At 38.4% G+C, this 22,493-nt stretch overlaps 1 protein-coding gene across 4 annotated transcripts in view; it reads left to right on the top strand.

Moving 5' to 3' along the window:
- Nucleotides 1-22,493, top strand: part of Ttc28 (tetratricopeptide repeat domain 28) — an 818,517-nt gene that overhangs the window by 611,706 nt on the left and 184,318 nt on the right. For all 4 annotated transcript variants that reach the window (XM_023711313.1, XM_023711312.1, XM_023711311.1 and 1 more), the window contains one exon: nt 18,352-18,859. In XM_023711313.1, coding sequence (XP_023567081.1) covers nt 18,352-18,859 — 508 coding nt within the window. The remainder of the gene's footprint in view (nt 1-18,351; nt 18,860-22,493) is intronic.

Here is a 22,493-nt window from a genome sequence, read left to right as displayed (position 1 = left end):
GAGTCAGTGCCTGCCAGTCTATCCTTCACACTGCCACAGGGTCTTTCTGTATTGCACAGCTGGAGTTAATTAGTACCTTAGTTTTTGTTGTTGCTGTGGCTTTGCTTGCTTTTCTTTCTGCTAGTCACTATTGTCAGACCTTCCAAATGAACTGTAAAACTTCCTTCTAGAGTATGAAACATAATCTACTTTTTACTTTCTCTGGAGAAATCCTTCTTTCTTGCAAGCTGTTGTATCATGACCAAACTTAACTTGTTTTCTGTAAGACCCTGAGATCTCTCTCCCCTGTGATCATAAGAGTTCCTCTTGCCTCTTTTCTGTGTTGAGGCCTCTGTTTCCTGGACTGTATCTTCTTTTGTGTTTACACCCATGTAACTTGCTGGAGCACATTTCGTTAATTCCCTGAGAAAAGGGGCACAGTAGGTAATGTTATTGAAATTTTGGATACCTTACAATTTTCCAATTCTACCCTCTGCCTTGATAGTTTGGCTAGGAATAGAATTCCATTTAGAAATAATAAGCTTCTCAAAAAAAAAAAAAGAAAGAAACAACAAGCTTCTCTTCTGGAGGGTTAACAACCTAAGTTTGCAGATCAAAAATTGGAGAAAAGGAAGGGCTGCAAGGTCAGCCAACATTTTGGCTCTAGCCTTTCAAGGTCAGTGAAGACTCAGGACATAGGAGAACCTGTACTGTAATATCATGTAACTCAGTTGTGTCCCAAATTTTCTGATCAGGAGATTATGGAGTCACAGAGGAATGTGATCGATGATGTATAGTGTGCCTAAGGAGAGTCACGTGGATAGAAACTATTCTCTCAAGCTTTCACAGAGAGCAAATTGATCAAGCAATGGCCGTGACTCATCCACATGGCTGACACTGACAAAGGATCTACAAACTGTGGTACAAGGTTACAGGATAAATCCTCAGGGTACTTGACTGACCTTATCAGATACACAAGTTACATTTCTTATTATATAGGTCTTGCTTTATCTTGGTCTTAACCATCCAGCAGAAAAGTATAAAAATGAGGTATATAAAGTAAAGCCATATTATTATGCTGAGCTGTGAAAGGCTCAAGTCAACAACTTCTGTGGATAACCCACTACGATTGTGAACTGTTGGACTGTGTTGTATTGTTTTGCTGAATTCACACACCTATAGTATTTAGAGGCCAATGGAATACCCACTTCTGACAGGACTAAACAAAAAAAGGAGATACAAAGGAAGGACCATTTTGTGTTTGTATATACAGAATAGTTAGGATAGATATCCAGCTACTTTTGCTTAATTCAATGAGAAGAAAGATTTGTACTAATAGTGTTTGGACAGGATGTCCTGGCTGCTTCTTGTACTATGGATAACCACTAAGAAGATAACAATGTACAATGCATTAATTATTGAAACTGTCCTATTAATCAGCTTTGAAACTGTCTCATTGATATTTGTTTCTCGTTAAAATAAAATAAAAAGAATTCCATTTAGAATGCTATTCTCAGTTTTTAATAATACTTGCTTCATTGTCTTCAACTTTCAATCACTGTTAAGAAGTTTGATGTTACTCTGGTTCTTAATTATTTGATGTTACCAAGTTTTTCTGTCTGGAATATTTTAAGATCTTTTCATTATTCTTGTAGTCCAGAAATTTCACTCCCTTCCTTCCTTCCTCCCTCGTTTCATTCTTTCCTTTTTTCCTCCTTTTCTTTTCCACTGAGAACCTTACCATTCACAGTGCAGACTTTCATTGATTTCCCTGATTTTAGTGTAGCATTTCATTCTTGTCTTAGTCTCTAAACATCTCCAGACAGTAAGCATTTGTATTTTGCAGTACTGCAGGGCCAGCTCTGGGGCCTGATTACACTTTAGGTAAGTTTCTGTCCCATCCTTCTCTTGAACTTCCAAAGGCCTTCCTCTTCTTTTTAGGGCTCTGCAGCTGCCATTGTCTCTTCCTGGAGCCCCACTTGCAGCAGTTTGGTTTCCCATTTTCCTGTCCTACTATATTCATTCCTCTTCCAAAACTTTGTAAATATCCTTTATCTCCTACCACCTTCCTTAATCTTTTTGTTATGGGCTCCTAGCCTTAAGAAAAGGTTCCTTTATGGGAGTTTCTAGCAGACGTTGAGAAATTTGAGGATTTCCAAATCTCCTGCACTGCAAGTGACTTTGGAGCAGAAGCTTAGTCTGCCTCCTTGTTTTTTACATTCCCAAGACATAGCATAGTGCAGGCACTCAAAAGTCTGTTCAAGTGAATGAGGAAATACATAAATGGAAATATTCTTTGTTACCTTTGCAAACATTTGTTTTCATAGTGTATTTTGAAGCAAACTGCCTACAATGCCAATCTAGATCATGCTATTGTAGTGAAACTGATCTCTTTTGAATGCAGCTGGTATTCACAGTGTGTACCAGTTACTTAAGATTCCCAGTGGACATTGTTATGCAGAGGCTTTTATTAAGTATCCAATGATGAACACAGCTCCCGGACTCTTAAAACCAAAGCTCTAAAGCACATCCTGGGTGCCCCCAGCTGACTTAATCACTACTTTGCTTTCAAGTACCCCACACAGGTTTAGTACTCCACTCTGGCTCTGCCTCTGATGGCACTCAGAAGTGTGGAGACCACAGTTTATACTGGGAGGGAGGCATTGAAAGAAGTGTCTCAGGGGAAGTGGAAACACCTGGATATGCAGCAAAAGACTGGAAAATCCTGGAAAACCGAGAGTGTACATTGAGTTTAAAGGTCTCTCCCCTTTAATCATTGGTTTAGGAAGTTTGTGTTATACCAAAAATTAGGTTTTTTAAAAAAAGTAAAGTTCTGCCTTTAATAACTCATTCAATGCAAATCAAGTTTCTGTGTTTCTTTTAAATGAAATCGAAGTGATTACATTTTCAGACTTAGGAACAATTATTTCTGATAGATTAATATTTTAGTACTAGTATTTTAAATTTATTTTTTTATTAATTTTATTGAGAAAAAAATTGCAATGAGACAGTTTCAAAACAGGTTGGTAGGTGAGTTACAACAATTAATACATTGCATGTTGTTGTCCTTGTAGTAGTCATTCATAGTGCAAGACGCTGATATGATATCCTGTCCAAACACTATTAGTACAAATCTTTCTTCTTATTGAATTAAGGGAAGGTGTCTATATATCTCTCCTAATTATTTTGTATATACAGATACAAAATTGTTCTTCATTTATATCTCCTTTTTTGTTTAATTTTGTCAGAGGGTATTTTAAATTTCTTTGCAACCATTATTTTGCACCTGTATTCTTTATAAGTGATTAACTGTAATCTCTTACTCTCTCTTAGTAACTCCCTGTCTTCAGGATTTCTTTCTATTTTTCTTAGACACCATCACATTAACAAGGAAACTTAAGGAAACAACACTTACTCTCCTGCTTTCTTCATTTCCTCCTTCTTTCCCCCTATTGCAAACTATAAAATTAAGTAAAATAAGCTTTGGTGTAATCTGATATGATATAGCATGTGCTTTGTGACAAGGAAAATGTGCTTCTACTTTTTTGGGAGAAACCAAAGCAAGACAGCACTCCCTTTGCAATGGAGAACTTCAAAAGTGTTATCACTCATCCTGATCTTTTCCTCCCCTGCTTTCTATCTCCACCAGTGACCTGCTCATCACCTCCTCTTCCATCATTTACTGGAAGCAAGCTAAACCAATCCCTTCCTAATTTCAGAGTTTTCCAGAAGGAGGGTTCTCAAGTCTAAATAATTTCCAGCTGTCTCTATTGAATACTGTAGTACTCTCTATAGAACCTTCTGGAAACAGCCCTTAACATTCTAGAAATTGATCTAATTCTTCTTGTGGAGCTCCCAGCATTACTAAGTCACATTTAAATGGTTCTACCCAAATGCATCGCCAAGTATCACTGCAGAAAGCCATCTGTATCCCTACATGGAATAAACTTATACCTGAAGCACTACCATTTTCTTGAATGGCTGTAATCACAGCATTGAGAACAGCTGTCTGGGAGTCCCCCGACATGCCAGATGCACTAGCCAGGTCTAGGTTAGACACAACTTCTAAATGGTTTTGCTCTGTATCTCTGCTTTTATATATAGCCCTTAAAAAGATATTAATCAAATAACATGCATGTCTTTTTAGATTTAAGGGCAAGCTGGCAAACTTGAAAACCTGCAAAGGAAATTTTTGTATCTAGGCAGGAGGTAGTAAAAAGTAAATTCCTCAAAAAGCATTAGTGCAACAATATTGTTACAGATTTCTATCTTTAGTTTTTTTAGGTTTTTTTTTTTTTTTTGATACAGGGTTTCACTACTCAGTTCAAACTTGTAGTGATCCTCCTACAAGGTTCTCAGCCTCCCACTGCTGGAATTGCTGTTCTTTGCTCAGTCTTAATAAACTTCTGAGTCAGTATTGAATTTATGATACAATTTGATAAGTATTTTATAAAATACTGCACATTAGAAACAGCTGTAGGCTAAGCTGGTTTAAGCATTTAATTGTGAAAAGCAATAGTAAGGAGTGCTTTTCAGAGCAAGTACACTTGTACCCTCCTCATTCTTCAGGTGGCATTGTTGGAGGAGGCAATGCAGAAGTATGGAAACTCCCTGTTTGCAGTCAGGGAGATCTCAGCTGTTTGACTTACAACAACCATTTAAATGTTTCTTTTCTTATCTGCAAAATAAGTGTAAAAATTCCTACCTTATGGGACCCTATGATTTGAAGTGAAGTAAATAAGGCACCTGAAAAATCTTAAATCATCAGCTTCAACATGTATATTTTCTGTATTGTAATATGTATCTCTGAAATCATAATGTTCTTACAATCAATAAGTAGGCATACTGTCACTGTTTAATTGCCCTACTTTTTCTTTTGTTATAGTACATATTGAAAAATTCTTCTAATTCATGACAATTTTGATTTTCTGTCATAGTCTGCTTAGCTCTCAATGAATAGTGATCATATTCATTATATTTTTATAAGAAAGATTTTAATCATACCTAGAAAAAAACTGTATTCTACCAGTTTTCACTAACGCTGATTTTGGGTGCCATTGCAATTATTAAGAAAGGAATATTATAACATAAATAGTAGCAGCTCCTGTTTAATCATTTCATGCCTCCTGTGCACAAAACAAAGATAAAAGGGAATAGACTTCAAAAGATTTAACAAGACTGTGACTAATTGAATGAGGAACGAGTAAAAGAACAAGAGCAGTTATGAAGGATCAAGAGCTGTACGCAGACTGACGAGCTGACACCTCAGAAACACCTGTTTGTGATTCCGTATTTGTGCAGCTGTAAGAAAAAGTATACGGAAATGAGTTTTAGTGTACTCAAATTTTGCTTATAGAGAACTAGAAACTGAAAAGCATTGATACTACACTTTTATTCTGGCATTTTTGCATGGAGTGTGGGTTTTTTTCTTTCACATAGCTATGCAGACTTGAAGTCTCATGACTGTCAGTGTGGTTCTTTAAGTTTTTGCTGAACACGTGCTATGTGATAGTAATCATGGGAGACTGTGCAGTCTTGAGGACGAATAAGGTAATCCTTGGTTTCAAGAAGCCTAACCTATAGCATCTCACACTATTCACCTCTTCCCTTCACCTACATCCTGTTTCTTTTCTTTACTATATTAAATAAAATAGTCATCCTTTTTTATTATAGAATGTATTTTTTCTGAAACTTAGGAAATTTTTAATATTGTCAGGAAAAAAAAATATACCATTGAAAAGCAAATTTAAAATTAATATGATGAATAATTTAATACTTATAATTAGAAATTTTATCTAACTGTATAACCTATATTTAATATCAGCTTGTATATGGTACACTAATTTTTGACAAAAATTAATTTATGATCTTAATTAAAATTTTAATTTTTCTACAGTGAAGAGATAATGTTCCATTTTTAGATGTTGATGCAATGTCTTCTTCCTTTAGGGATTCCCCAAAAAGGAATAACCATATGCTTACATGCTTAAATCATTCATGTGCCAAAGGAGCAGTGAAAAATGTCACACAAGGGAAATGACCTTTTCAGGTTTTTAAAAGTGAGCCAGGGAGATAGCTCAGTGGAATAAGTGCTTGCCTGGCAAGCGCAAAGTCCTGAGTTCAATCCCTGGTACCACCAAAAAAGAAAAAACATTGATTTAATGAGGGGAGAGGAAGGATGATACTAATTTGGTATATTTAAATTTTAAATAAATATAAAAATAGATTAAATTCATATAAATCTATGACTTTTAAACTGCTTAACTTACTGTCTTATAACCTCCCTGCTGCATGCCAGGCACAATTCTAAGTTCCTTATTTATGGTCATAAAAATCCCATTAGGTGGATAATATTGTCCTATCATAGATAAGGAAGCAAAGATGGAAGATTCAAACATGGAAAGTGCCTCTCATTTTATCCTCATAGGATTTGCTAAGTCATTTTTTATTCAGGGGGCAGAATCACTAGTTAGAAAAGCTCATGAAATTTGATTAAAGTTGTCAAAGTTTGCCATGGAATTTATCACAAAGGAGCTGCCTAGCATTTTAGAGACCAAACTAGTATATATTTTATATCCTTACTTTTTTATGTATTTAATACAGCGTCTATAGGGTCTCACTACACAGACTGGACTCACAGTGATCCTCCTGTTTTCAGCCTCCCAAGTGCTAGGTTTATAGGCATGTGCCACCACATACAGTCTAAAACTAGTGTATATTTTAAATGTAATACAAATTTCATGTTAAGAAACATTCATTTTTTAAAATTACAATTTAAACCAAAATTATGAGATGTTAATTCTAAATACAGTGGCACCTCAGTTCACAAACTTAATTTTTTCTACAATTTTGGAAAAAATGGCCACTTTTGTGTTTGTGCAGGAAAGATGGCTATGGTCGTGTTTGCAAACAGTAATAATTTGGTCTACAAACAATGACAATTGTGTTCACAAACAAAAGTGTTTGTGAACTGAGGTACCATATAAATAATTTACATTAATAATTGGCATTAAAATAAAGCTTATTAAATAAAGATTAATATAATTTCACAGTTGGTCTTGGATGGTTGCTAAATACATGGCTCAAAGGACAGGACAGAGATAATGAACTTGCCTCTGTTCTTTGGATGAAATAGTGATAGTTTTGCTTCTTGTGTTAATCATGGAACTCTTAAGAGTAGGTGAATCTGCTCAAATAAAAATGCAGAGAGTTGGGCTGGGGAGCTAGCTCACAGCATAAGCTCCTGCGGGCATGCACAAGGTTCTGAGTTCAATCCCCAGTACTGCAATAACAACAAAAAATTCCAAGAGCTGAGATTATGGGTCATTTGTTCCTGACTATTCAGAAGCTACACATTTCAGAAAGCATCAGCCTACCTTAAGACCTATCCTTTATAGCAGAAGGGTGTGATATTATTTCTTCATAGATCCATACAGAAAATCCCAGTGGTTTAATTCCCTAATATTTCTCCAAGATCCTTGAGGATCCATTTCTAGACACTTTAAGGATTTATTTTATGAATTGTTATGTGCTGGCCTCTGTAAATAAGTTGTCATTTCTTTGGTCTTTCTTCCATTCCACAGCCACCTCTGCCTCTCATCTGTGTACTTGTGCACATGTGTGTTTTATATCCGTCTCCTCCTCTGTATCTCTGCTGTATCCTGCCCTGCCAAGGCCAGGTTTTATGACTCAGTGTAAACACTGTCTTCGAAGGGTGATTGGCAATGTTCCAACCCCCTATAGAACAATGTTTTATAACTCAGTGAAATACAGGTTGGTTGACAAGTATGGAATGGAGCAACTTTGATTGGATTAAAATAGCATTTGTGAAGAGTATGTTTTCCAATCAAGGTCAAATTATGACATGAAAAGCTTGAGTGAATTGTGTCATAGAAGACTCATTAGACCAGGTTACCTACTTCTACTTGAGTAAGACTGAAGATGTAGGTGGCACTTAAAGTGGGAAACAAATTTCCAAACATGATCTTAAGCAATTGTTTCAAGCAAGTACGAGACTTTTCTTGGATTAAACTGAACTTTCTAATAGAACTGCCACAACTGGGTGTTTTATCTGATCTTCCTAGTATGGCCAAAGAGCTACATAGAATAGAGTTCTTAAAAGTCTTCCCAAATGGGTAGCATGGCTGCAACAGATGGTAGGATGTAAAAAGGAGGAGAATCCTTGAGCATCACAAAGGAGATATTATAGAGTAACATTTCCCTCCACTAATGTTCGCTGTTGGCCTCACCATTTACAGTCCTTCAGGAGGAAGGAACACGCACTCTTTCATTGGCTGCAACTTGGCATTTACAACACATAGCATGGATGCCTGTTGTATTGCATCAAGTTTACATGGAGCATCAAGTTTTTTAAAAAATGGAATCATTATAAATTCTGGCAGTTTTTATGGTATAATTAAAATGTCTAACAGGATACCTCTGGGAAACCAAATGCAGTTTTACTATTTATAGAGCCAGCAGAGGTAGTGTTTCTTGCCAACTTTCATATCTTATGACCTATAAATTGCTCTTAATAGCTAATCTGTCATCCCCGCTTCTCATACCAGAAAGCTTGTTTCCTTATTAATCTGTTAATTTGCATCTGCAAAGGACATTTACAAATCCTTGGTTTGAAAACATTGCAGCATTAATGCTGGGCATATAAATAATTTATCACCTGTGATAGCAACTCTTAGGTTTAGGTAATAGATCTTTCTGACATTATATTATTCTTCCAACCCTAATATAATTTTGATAAAAATAATTATTATGAAAGCTCCTCTGGCCTCACAGTATTAGAAAAAGCTGACACGTTACCATGGAGAAGCTGTAACTATTACTAACAGCTCTCTAAACCCAGAGTAAGGATTCAAACCAACCATTAACCATTACAACCATTCTGGTAGAAAAGGACACACACACACACACACACACACACACACACACACATCTGTTCTTTTATAGAAAAATGCAAAATATTTCTCCAACCCTAGGTTTAGACATTGGGACAAACTGGTTAAATTGATTTTGATAAACATGATACCAAATTGTAAGATATTGAGTACAAATGATTTAAGACAACTAAAGACCATGTAATTAGAAATTTCTGTGTTTGTGAGGTAGTTAAGCCTCCTTTTTCTCCGCAGCCATGAGTTCATATAGCCATGATTCTTAGAGATCACAGGAAACTTTTTCCTTACCAAGATTATTAGAATTTAACTGCTTTTTAAATTTGTGTTTCATTGATTTGTACAGTTTAACCCAGGAAGCATTTATGGTAATAGGTAAAATATATAAAAGGGGGGAAGGGGCTGGCCAAATAGCTCAGTGGATTAAAGAGCCTGCAAGCAGGCACAGGGGCCAGGGGTTCAATTCCTGAGCCTGCTGTGCTGGCCCCACCCCCAGGGCGTGCTGAGATGGCAATTAAGATTGGGCATGGTGGCGCATGCCTGTAATCCCAGCTCTCAGGAGGCTGTAAACAGGTGGATCACTATGAATCCCATCTGGTAGTGAGTCTCTGAACACTCTGTAGACCCTTCCCTAAAAGAAAATACAAACAAACAAACAAATAAATAAATGAGGGGAAATGGAATAATATCAGTACTAGGGTCAGATCATACCAGGACAGAGGTTGTGTATATGTGGGCTTCTGTCTGCCTGTTAAAGAGAGACTCTGTATCTGGCCTTAAATTTCCTAGTACACCAAAAAATTAAAAGTGACTGCTTATAAGACATGTTTTTTAAAAGATGAAATCATAGCAGCTGCTTGAAAGGAACACTGAAATTTGAATTTTTTTCCATTGTCCTTATAAAGATAACATTGGGGAAATCATGGATACTGTCCTCAACAATATACATCATAAAATTTCTTTTAAGTATTCTTGTCCAGTTAATGTTATATGACCACTAATAACCAATTGTAGGAGTTTGTCACCATCATTTGACCTTTATCCAGAATTTACTTAATTTCTGAGTAAGGGTAGATTTTTTAGCCTAGAATATACTCCTTAAGTAGCAACAGTATTTGTTAAAAACAATCCCCCCACAGAACACAATTCAATCTTCTGTAGCTGTAAGTTTACAGTATATTTGAGTAGCTATTGATTTACCCCTGAATAAGTCTGAAATTTGGATAAATTTCTTCCAGGTAGATCTTTGTATCTAGATTGAGACAGTTTCAAAAAAAATTAGCTAAACCAGATTTTTATATCCAGTTCTCCTCAAAATGCTTTTCTATTAAAAAGAAAAAGCTCAAATTTCATCATCCAGAAACCTGTGGTAATTGCAACATAATTAAAGTACTACACAGTATTAACTGTAATTATATTTCCTAGATAGTATTAACTCTAACTGTGACTTTCCTGGAAACTGAATTCATAATTTATGCTTAGTGTGGTATTGGTCAGGATTGGCCACATTATGCTATAATAACAATCCTCAGATCTCAATGGTTTAAAATGAAGAAGGTTTATTTCTTGTGCTCATTGTCCATTAAAATCAGCCAAGGGTCTATTACACATTGACATGATTCTCACTTGCAGATCAATTCTAATGACACAGTCTGTAGCAAGAAAGGAAGAGAGAAAATGGCACTGGTTCCTACAAGTGCAGGTTGCGTTCTAGGACATGCCCACTTTGATTAGTGGAAGCAGGTCATATAGCCACCCAAATGGGACTTCACCCAAGCATAGATCTGGTCTTACCTGCCTGGAAGGACAGAAGCTAGCAGATTGCTGAGTACCCTTGTATTAGTCAGCTTTTCATCGCTGTGACCAAATAACAAAGAAAAACATTAAAGAAGGAAATAAATGTTTATTTGGCTCATGGCTTCAGCTGTTTTAATCCATGGCCCGCTGACTCCAAGACAGAAATATGGGAGCACACAATGGAGGAAAGATGCTAACTTCATGCTGACTGGGAAGCAGAAGAAAAGGAAAGAGCCAGAAAGGAAAGGGCCAAGGACCAGATACAGTTCCAGGGTTTTGTAGTTCGGGGTTTTGCAAGGGGAACAATACTGGGCACATCATTTATAGAATTATTTTATAGTAGTCACCCAAAGAGTCATCTACGAAAAGTGTGCAGGAAATTTGTCCACACACTAAAGACTAAAGAATCCAGCTGAGGGCCTGGATCCCATAATAGTGTCTTGCATGGGTCCAGCTGAAGACCTAGAGCTTATAACAATGCCTCCCACAAGTACAACTGGAGGCCAAGAGCCGACAATCATATCTCATGCAGGCCTGTTTCATGGATCTGCACTGGGAAGGCCCAAGGGTCAGTGGAGGAAACTAGAAAATCTGTGCCAGCGAGATGAAGGACCTGCGCTAGCAGGCTGAGGGATCTGCAGTGGAGCCAGGAAGTGATGCACAAAGTAAGACCCAGTGCTCCTCCAAAAGGTACCACAGCCATCATCAGTGACAATAAGGTCTCAGACTCCTCTGATGATAACAGCTGAATTCACTGGGAAAGCAAGCATGACAACTCCTCCAGGAAAACCAACAGCTTCTTATAGCTTCTCTGCATCTTCCCAACAGCTTTAAACCTTCTGGCAACAATCCTTAGGTGGGCCTCCCACACCCAGCACCATGCTGGTTCAGATCATCTGGATGTTAAAAGTTGACCACCAGTTGTCAACCCACCACATAGGGTCATGCCCTCATGACCCAGCCCCTTTTACTAGGACTTAACTCCTGAGTTCCCATTACCTCCCAATCATGCTATCAAATTGTGAGCTCATCAAATGATTATGCTACTGATGAAGTTAGTACCCTTTCAAGCATGTCACTTTATCTCTTTGAATCTTTACCTCTTTGACTTTAATTTTATCTCGCAGATGAGTATTATAACAATGCATGCTTACGACTGTTATAATGATCAAGTGTAACTACATGCATAGAAAATGCCTGAGAGCTTACAAAGTGGTGGATAGATAGAAATCATGCAAAATTGTAGCACAGTCATGCTTTATGCACTTTCTCATGCTGATTCTATTTCCTTAAATTATTCCCTAAAGGAGAGAAACTCCTGTCTGTCTATCTTAAATAATATATTTATTTTTAGAAGAGACAATAAAGTAGTTTAGTTTCTGCATCTATATTATTCTCTCAACCTCCACTCTCATTTGTTCTGCCTTTCTCTCTCTGTATCTCTGTTTTTTCTCTTCCTTCTCCTTCTCTTCCTCCTCCTCTCTAGTTTCTCCTAGTATTGACATCTTGTATTATTATACTATATACACGTGTCATAATTGTTGAAGCAGTATTGACATATTATGGTTAACTAAAGTTCATAATTTACATTGAAAGTACTCTTTGTGTTGTACAGCTGTTCGACTTCTGGCACATGTAGAATGTCATGTATCCACCACTATGGCAACATGGAGAATATTTTCATTGCCCTAAAAATTCCTGAGTTCCACGTATTCATCTTTCTTCCATTGCCACAATTCCTTTGGAACAACTAATCATTTCCCTCCCTATATAGTTTTACCTTTTCCAAAATGTCATATAGTTGGAACTCTGAGGGCTGGGGATATAGCTCAGCAGCATAAGTGCCTGCCTGGCAAGTACAAAGCCCCAAGTTTGATCCCTGTTACTACAAAAGAAAAAAAAAGTCGTATATAGCTAGAACCCTAATGTAGATAGCTGTTTTAGATTGTCTTCTTTCACTGTGATATACATTTAAGTATTCTTCCGTGTCTTTCCTTGTCTTGATAGATTTCTTTTTAGTGCCAGATAAAATTGCATTACATAGTTTATGCATTCGTTTGTTGGTTGCTTCCAGTTTTTAGAAATTATTAATAAAACTGTTTTATGTAGACATGTATGTCCAGTTCATTTGGGTAGATACCTGAGGCACCATTGCTGGATCATGCAGCAGACTAGTTTAGGTTTAGAGTGATTGTTCCTACTGTCTTCCAAAGTGACTCTATCATTGCCTCCAGCATCCAATGACTTTCTACTGATACATATTCTTGTCAGTATTTGGTATTATTACTGCTTCTGGATTTCAGCCCTTCTGATAGCTACATAGTGGTATCTCACTGTTTATATTTGCAATTTCCTGATGACTTATGATGTCAAGCATCTTTTCATATGCTTGCTATCTGCATATATCTTCTTTGGTGAGGTTTGTCCTCAGGTCTGTTGGACTTTTAAAATTGATTTAGTTCTCTTGTCAACTGTTTAATATTTTGAAAATAGGCTTTTTCTCACAAGTAAGTTTTGCAAACATTTTCTCTGAGCCTGTGGCTTGACTTTCATTTTCCTAACGATGTCTTTTTATGGCATGTATTTTTAATTTTAATGAAAAACTTAGCATTTTTTCTTTCATGAGGCATATTTTTTGTGTTACAGCCAATGACTCATTGCCAAACCCTAAATACCTAGAGTTTCTTTTATGTTATTTCTAAGAGTTCAGTATTTACTATGAATATTTTCAAGTTTTTTTTTTGGAAGACTCTTCGAGACATGGTCTTGTCAGATAATTCAGGCAGGCCTTGAACTCACTATTTAGCCTAAGCTGACCTCAAACTCTCAGTGATCCTCTTGTCTCAGCCTTCCAATGCTGGGATTACAGTTATTAATCTGTAATAACTACGCCCAGTCTCATTTCAAGTTACTTTTTATTCAAGCTGTGAGGTCTGGGTTGGATTCTTTTTTTGGCAGGTGATGTCAAGTTGTTTTAGTATCAGTTGTTTAAAAGGGTATCCTTTCTCCACTGAACACCAAAGATGAGTTGGTTTGATTTGTGTAAGTCTAGAAATTCTTTTTTTGGGGGTGGGGGGAGAGGAAAGGTCTACAGGGTGTTCGGGGTCTCACTACTAGATCAGACTCAGTGATCCGCCTGTTTACAACCTCCCAAGAGCTGGGATTACAGGTGTACACCACCATTCCCAGTCTCAATTGCCATCTTAGTGCACCCCGGAGGCGGGGCCAGCACGACAGGCCAAAATTTTCTTGAATGTATGAACAAATAAATAAACCAGCCAACCAGTAGACCCCAAACATGCCACAACTGTAACTACCTGAAGTAAAAGTGTCTCTACCAACACTACATGTTGGATAGACCAGTGAATCTAAAATATTCCTAAGAAAAGGATGAGTTCTCTTATGTGTGTAGTTGTAAAAAACAACATAATGCTCTACTCTTTGCTAGATTAAAGCAGTGATGCTTTCCATCTTGGGTAGGACCTGCTTCCTGTGTGTTATCTTTTTTAGTTGCCGTGACAAAACATATTTTATATCCTTGTCATCTTCTGCCACATCTCTGAAGTAATTAGAGCTAAGTGAATTAGGTATAAAGAGTGCCTTTTATGTGCCAAATGCAGAATCAGGCTCATTAAGAATATTGTCTTATTTAGTATAAGACATCAAGGCTCGCCTGTAATTCCAGCACTCAGGAGGCTGACTGAACAGGAGACTGAAACAAAAGGATCATTGCGAGTTCAAGACCATCCTGGGCTACAAAGTGAGCTCAAGGCCAGCCTGAACTGCATAGCATGGCCCTGTCTCAAACAGACAAAAAGACAAACAAACAAACAAACAAAAAGATGAGGCTCTGAGAGGTTTTAAGATTTCTGTTTTACAAATGAGGAAATTTGAGGCTCAGAGATGTTTACATACTGTGTATCATCACAGAGCGTGTCTGCTTAATTTCAGAGTCAATCCCTATGTGTTTCTTTATGTCTACTGGGTTGTGGGTGGTTAATCTAGGACTCTGAGCTTTTGGGTATTGAAGTGGCAGGGGATACGTGGTACATGTGGCTTTTGGCAATAAAAAGAGAACAATATTTCTGATACTGGCTGTAGATACATTTCCCATTTTTCCAACTACATGAAATTAATCATCAGCAATTATATTAAGCATTCTTTATATAGCCCTATTATTCATATAATCCTCCATAAAATATAGCCCTTATAAAAATGCGTATAGTAAGTGAGGGGGCATGCTAAAAACATGTTTAAATCTTTAGCACACTATTTAATGGTCGTGTCATCAATGTGGTTATAGTTTGGGTATTTAAATTTTATTTTATTTCTCAAATTAAAACCTTTTAAAGGTGGTCTGAAGAAATGTGAGCAGATTTGCAGCTCTGACTTCAGGTCTCACAGAACTGACTTGTGCGATGCAGTTCTTCGGTGAGTACTCAGGTCACAGAGCAAGGATGGACTCACTCCGTGTGCCTGAGTCTGCAGCTGGAGCTTATGCTTTGGCAAGAAGATGACTAATCTCTATCTTGTAGAAAGAGAAAACTATTGTCTTCTTCCAAGCGGATAGTTTGTTAGCATAACTGTTGGGATGCATTTTAGTATTCAAATACAGATGTTCCAAAATGTTTCCACTGTGGAAAGCAGCTGCTGCTATTCTAGCACAAAAAATCTCAGAGAGATTAATATACAAGAGCAGGGTGGCAAATACAGCATCTGCTTGGGGTGGGGCCAGTGATTCCCTCTCAATAGTGGGCCTTCAGGTCCTCATTAACAGCCTGAAACCATGTTTTAGATCTACATTTACTCTACAGGAGCAGGAACAAAGACAAGTGATTAATTTGTAATTCACTTAGCTGATAAATATCATCACATGTTATTTGCCCATGGGTTGTAAAACACTAGACTTCATTTCCTGTGGCAAGTGATAGGAATAGAGATGCCTGAACACAATGACTGATGTGTTCAGTTAGCCCTACTGGCTTCTACTTGAAACAGAGCTCAGCCTTACCAGGGTGCAGTGACAAAGCTCTCAGGGTCCTTAGTGATGCCTTCATAGGCACTGCTGCAATCTCATTCCATCCCAGGCCTGTGATGTGTGGTCAGCATTGTTATTAGCACCATTCTATAAATAAAACAGGGGTGACAAATTAAGATAACTTATTAGTTTATACAGCCAGGGCTTCAGATGTTAACTCCTGTTCTATTCTTGCTCCGTACTAAGCTGGTTCTCTCTTTTCAGAGACTCTATTTCCTAAATTATATATTCTTTCCTAGAAATGCTGATTTGCAGGACAGCTGCCATGAATAGCCCCAGCCTGGTAGCACTGCCTGGCAATTGGAGGATGCTTGGAAAGAGCTAATGGAATAGTTCTTCCCTCTTCCCGAGAGCCACACTCCAGAAAAGAGGTGCCCCACTAGTCCCTCTCCTTATGTTCAGAGAACTCCAGTAGGTGAGCTTCTGTGTCTCCCTGGCATTTAGAGAAATGAAGGACTAGAAGCAGAAGATCCCAGGGCTGTCATTTAGAGTTGCTATAAACCAGAAGTTTCTGAGAATAGTAGATGCCTGGGGTATTGTGCCTGTCCTGAGCCCTATAAATCCATCCCTTGCAGTGTGCAAGGGCTCATTGCTTCCAACCAGATCTACTCTTTGGAGCTATCTAGTAAATTATTTATGTTCTACATATTTGACAGGGGCTCAGGGCTGAGTTTGAAAATGCTTAGCTCCTGGCTTGCTGCTAGGGCCTAAAAATCTCTGTCTAGAAAACCAAGCTTCAGAAAAGTGAAGTTGCTAAAGGTCCCAGCTGAGAAAGGGCAGTGCATTTGTGACCAAATGGGTCTGAGTCTAAGCTACCCTAACTCTATAGTGGAAGAACTTATCCCTTTTACTATGAAGACAACAAACAGTGGGAGTATTTGTGGACTGTGGCCTCCCAGAGGGTCAGCTACTGGAGGAGAGAAAGGGAAAGGCCCATGGTTCATAGATGACTGTGCAGAATGTGCGGACATAAAGTCCCAACCTCAGTTCAAAAAGGCTGTCAAGGTACAAACTTGGGGCCAATGCAGTCTAAGCAGCATGCATGGGGTGACGCATTGACCGCCTGTGCTGTAGCAGTGCGACTTTTGTGGAATTGATTCTACTCCCTACCACTCAGACTGAAACAAGAAAGTAAATTTCTAAGTATTTATTTCCTCTCTATTCTGTAAATCCTTTTTGTGGAAACATCTGTGAAATGATGAAAGAGTCTTCAAACAATATGAAACACTTCACAGATACACAATTTGCAAGCACCATAAATGATTTCTCAGTCATTTTGATCAAAAACTGTTATTTCACAAGCAAAGAAAGTAGGGTAGCATATCACTCATATCTATAAAATATTAATACACGTGTGGGCTGAGTTTCCCAGACATAGAACACATCTCTTAAAGAAAAACGCTGTGCTCCAGCAGGGCCAGCACTACCTCATTATATTCCCTAACCTCAAGCCCTTGGGACAGTTTCTTGCCCAGTAGTGGCAGAACAATTGTACTCCTTGTTCCCTAGGCCCACGTGTTCATTATGCAAAGGAAAGCATCATGAAGAAAGGGCCCCTCGCTATAGGCGTGTAGTGAAGGAAGGGAGGCTTAGGTAAGCTTCCACTTTGTCGATGTAAAAGAAATTTGACATAACTTCCCTTTTATGTATCTGAAAAAAGTTCTAAAGTGAATAATACTAGAGTCTAAGACTGTATATACATTGGTAAGATTGTAGAAACCATGTGACCTCTCCATTGCTAATTTTGTTTCCTCGTATGGTTCACTATACTGATATAGAGCCATTTTCATTAAATCTTAAAGATAAAAGGTCCATGTACTCTTCCTTGGACATGAAATGGGCGAGAAATGGATGAGACGAGAGAATGTCTCTCAGCACAGAGAGGCAGGAATTAGCAGAGCCCCTAGGTAGGAAAAGAAAAGCTGATGGAGTGGGAGGAAAGTAGGAGACTTAATGGATACTTTCCTGTGCAGAGGCATTGATTGTAACCCACCCATTGTTTTCCTCGGAAACTCATCCAAATCTACATCCTCCACAGCAGCCAGCACGATGAAGTCACATTAAAGGAACAAGACAAAAGATCTGATGCTGCAGTGGGCCTTGGGTCACAAAATTCTCAGTCACCATGGTAATGTGCTCCTTACCATGGTTCCTGCATTTGCTTTGGAAGGAGAGCAGAGAAGAGAAATGGGCAAAGTGCTGAGAGCCAAGCATGGATTTCTCCTTGTGAATGTCTTATGCTCTATCATATGTCATAATTAATTTTGGTTTTCTTCAGCATTTTCTTATACTACAGAAGATAATAGGTATTAAGAGCTATAATATCATAGTGAATATCAGAATTGTGAACAAGTCTTTAAGCTAGGATGAAGGTTATGTGGAACACAACCTGTTTCTGTGAGATTAGGTATGGAAAGCTACTGATTAAGTCACCATTATTTTCCATTAGGAACTTGCTGTTGGATGTGTTCTTTATCAGTTCTACATAGGTCTGTGGGCCACTGATAGAAAAACCATGAGGAATTGGATTGATAGTTACAGGCAAACTCTTAAAATTTTATCTGCTGAAACAAACCAAAGCCATTTTCTGCTGTGCGTTCATTTCTTTGCCTTATCCTTCCTCTCCAGGCAGCTTCATCAGCCCTGAGCAGTCTGGGTCACGTGTACACAGCGATTGGAGACTATCCCAATGCACTGGCCAGTCACAAGCAGTGTGTTCTTCTCGCCAAGCAATCCAAAGATGAACTTTCTGAAGCCCGAGAACTTGGCAACATGGGTGCAGTGTACATTGCCATGGGCGACTTTGAGAATGCTGTGCAGTGCCATGAGCAGCACCTGAAGATAGCCAAGGACCTGGGAAACAAGCGAGAGGAGGCCCGGGCCTACAGCAACCTAGGCAGCGCCTACCACTACCGGAGGAACTTTGACAAGGCCATGTCTTACCACAACTACGTGCTGGAGCTGGCACAGGAGCTCCTGGAGAAGGCCATTGAGATGCGGGCCTATGCTGGCCTCGGCCATGCCGCCAGGTGCATGCAGGATTTGGAGAGGGCCAAGCAGTACCATGAGCAGCAGCTGGGCATTGCCGAGGACCTCAAGGACCGGGCTGCCGAGGGGCGCGCATCCTCCAACCTGGGTAAGGATGGGGTTGCTTGTGAGTTTCTGGATCAATATTATGGGCTGGAAATAGACACAGTAGCCCACGTTCTTTTATAGGATTTTGTGTGTTTTTATTCAAAAGAACTTCCTCCTTGTATTCCCTGTACCTTCCCTTCAGATATGTTCCTTTGGAACCTGGCTGCTCTGAATCACACGATCCTTTGGGTTATCACAGTGCTCTAAGGATTAGAACTTGAAGTGCTGCAAAAACAAAACACCCCAGCCTTTTAATCTGCCTAGAGAGAAGAGCAACCAGATTTATCTAATTAGAGAGAAGCAGTATGAAGATGATATAAAGCTATGTTTAGTTTAAATGAAAGAGAAGCTTCTAAGAAGTCATCAGTGCAAGAGCATTTCAGAGAATTTTTGCTTACAGGGACTTCTTTCCTTGGTGAATTAACTTCACATGTTATATACCAATATATACTTTCTTCATCAAAATTAAGTGCATTCACAAGTAATGTTGATAACCTTAGTAAAAATGCAAAATTATTTTTGTGAAAAATATATTTAAAGAATATAGATTTGCAGTCTCCGTTTTGGTGTTCTTGGTTGCAGTGAAGACACATATGTTTACGTACAGTAGTAAGAGACCAAAAGTAATCAGCCACTGGTTACTTTGTAGACATTATTATTTTGTGTCTATGTCCAAACAGATGTGAGTACACAATGAATGGAAGGTACAGATGTGATTTGGAGGTATAAGGTGAATTCATTACTTTTCCTGGAGCTGCTTGCAAGGATTCTATGCCTGCAAGGATTCGGGATTGGGAGGTGACAAAGAGGAGGCTTTATTGGTAGTAGTATATACCTCTCTGGTACAAGTGCTAGCAGAATGTAAATCTCAGGGGCCGGGAAGATGGCTCACTAGAGTAAGTGCTTCCCTAGCAAGTGCAAGTACCTGAGTTCAATCCCTGGTTTCGCCAAAAAAAAAAAAAAAAAAGAATGTAAATCTCAGCCCTCTTTTCTTATGTAACCTCCCAAACAAGACATCCCTACTTCTGTGTAATTTCAGCTCTACTCCATCCTCCATTCTACTTCTGTTTATTTTAACCATATTTTTAAAAAACTTCTTGCCAGAGAAATTTGCACATTTCTAGACACTGCTTTTCTGATGGTATTGAGACCACAAAGAGAGTCTGACAAGGACTATAGAAATAAAACTGGCTTTCAATATTACTTCAATGCATTTCAAATATTTATTGAATTCTTACTATGTGCTTAATCCTGAATAATTGTTTTAAGAGACACAAAAGTTCCTTCCTTTCTGAGCCAATTGTGATAGGATATACCTGTAATTCCATCACTCTGGGAGGCTGAGGTAACAAGATAACAGTGTGAGTATAGTGTTGCTGTTGTTGTGGTTGTTATTGTTGTTTTTGAAACAGAGCCTCTCAGTTCAGGCTGGCCCTGAACATACTATGGAGCTGAGACTGGCTTTGAATGCACAGTGATCCTCCTGCCTCAGCCTTCCAAATGCTAGGCTTGCAAGTATGTGCCACCACATTCAGTTTAACAGTTCAAGCATAGTGTTGGAAATTTAGAGATTATCAAGACCTACTTCACAGTAGAAAATAAAAAAGGGCTGGGAGTGTGGCTCTGTGTAAAGGGCCTAGGTTTAATCTCTAATACCAGAAAAAAAGCCTTTTCTTGCCACCAAAGAGCTTATGACAGTGTTAATGATGTGTTGCCATGAAATTCCTCGACGAGAGAGCCTGAGGGCTAGTAGTAATCTGGAATGCTTCTTGGAGAAGATTACACCAATGTAGGCCAGGAAGCACAGGTGAGACTGGGGAGGAATGAAGCAGCATTGATGGCAAGGGGCATGTACACAGATACGAAGTGCAACAGGTTGGCACATCTAAGGGTGGGGGCATGATCGGCTTCAGGAACGTACTGGGGGTGATGAAATTTTATTATTAATACTGGGCAAGAATGTGCTGGTGAGCAAGAACTAAAAATTATGAAACACAGAAATGAGAAGCTAAACCAGGTAGGTATCTGAGGAAGATGAGTCTTGCAGGGATGCAGGAAGGATTCTACCGCTGAGAAAGTTGTGCCTATTAGATTATTCAGTTTTTCCTTGTCAGTATGTGTCAGCTATGAGTTGTGTTCTGATTGCCTTTTGTTTTGAGTAGTAGTCACATTTCAGTGTTTCTGTGTATGCCCAGTAGTATGAGATTATATCAGACATTATGAATGATATTTTATAGAGAAAGAAAATTTGGATATTATCTTTCTTAATAATTCTGATTTGTTGATGCTGTTTTACTAGGCAAAACTTTAAAAAGTTTTGTTCATGTCATCTAAGTTGTTGAAATGTTTGGCGTAAAGTTGTCTGCAATACTTCCTTGTTACTCTTTTGATGATGACGGTAGTGATGGTAAAGATGGTGGTGGTGGTGATGGTGATATGGGGATCTGTCTTCCTCATTCCTGATAGTTTTTCAAGTTCAGGGTTTCCAAGACGATCCTCAAGTTCAATAATCAACTAAAAGGATTGATAAAACTTGCTCAAAGCTGCTGTATTCATAATAGCTTGCTACACTGAAAGGATACAGATTAAAATCAGCCAAGCAAATGGTACATAGTCCAGGAGAGTTCCAAGTGCAAGGTTTCTGGCTGTCCTCTCCCTGTGGGTTTGTGGATAGCACAGACTCCTCTCAGAAGTGATGGGTGACAGTATGCACAGAGTACTGCTACCTGGAGAAGCTCATTTGGGCCTTGCTGTCCCATTTTTATTGGACCTTACCCATGTAGACATAGTTAAACATTTGCTTTTGTGACCTCAGTTTCCAGCACCTCCAGAAGTTGAGCTAAGGCCATGTGACCCAAAGCCCCCACAATAAATCACATTGTTAACGTAGACTATCTGACAAGGGCACGACTGTCAGATAACCCAAAATACTGTTAGCAGGTCATGGGGGAATGAATGGGTTTTGCCACGCACATAGCCTGGACCTCTCCTTGGGAAAGGTTAATTCTTTACTGCATGAGGGAATTTTTAAAAGTGATATGTTATATTTTTTTTAAGCTCTGGAATTTCTATTTGGATCTTTTTGTTAACATTTCAGTTTTTCTGCTAAGATTTATGTGTTCTTTCATGACATGTGTTTTTCTCTTTATATAGCTGAATCCAGTTATGACAGCCAATTTTAATATATAGATCATCTTGGAATTTGATCCTAATGATTGCCTTTTTTTCCTTATTGGTAATAGCTTCGCTGAGATAAATTCACATACCATACATACAATTAAGGTATATAATTTGATAGTGGTTTGTAGTATAGTCACAGAGTTGTGTTCTGATTGCCTTTTGTTTTGAGTAGTAGTCACATTTCAGTGTTTCTGTGTATGCCCAGTAGTATGAGACTATATCAGACATTATGAATGATATTTTATAGAGAAAGAAAATTTGGATATTATCTTTCTTAATAATTCTGCTTTGTTGATGCTGTTTTACTAGGCAATTAACTTGGCTAGATTCAGACTCAAAAATTAGTCTTCCCTGTGGTGAATGACAGCTGAAATCTTTCTTTTGGTCTTTTAGCTTTCAACTCACTGTTCAATTTGCCTTGCTCATGCATATTTTAAGGCAGAGAGAGAGACACA

This window comes from Octodon degus, unplaced genomic scaffold (assembly GCF_000260255.1).
Source record: "Octodon degus isolate 3935 unplaced genomic scaffold, OctDeg1.0 scaffold00021, whole genome shotgun sequence".
NCBI classification, from domain to species: Eukaryota; Metazoa; Chordata; class Mammalia; order Rodentia; family Octodontidae; genus Octodon; species Octodon degus.
Note: the sequence above shows the minus strand (reverse complement) of the source record. Positions and strands in the feature narration are given on the sequence as shown.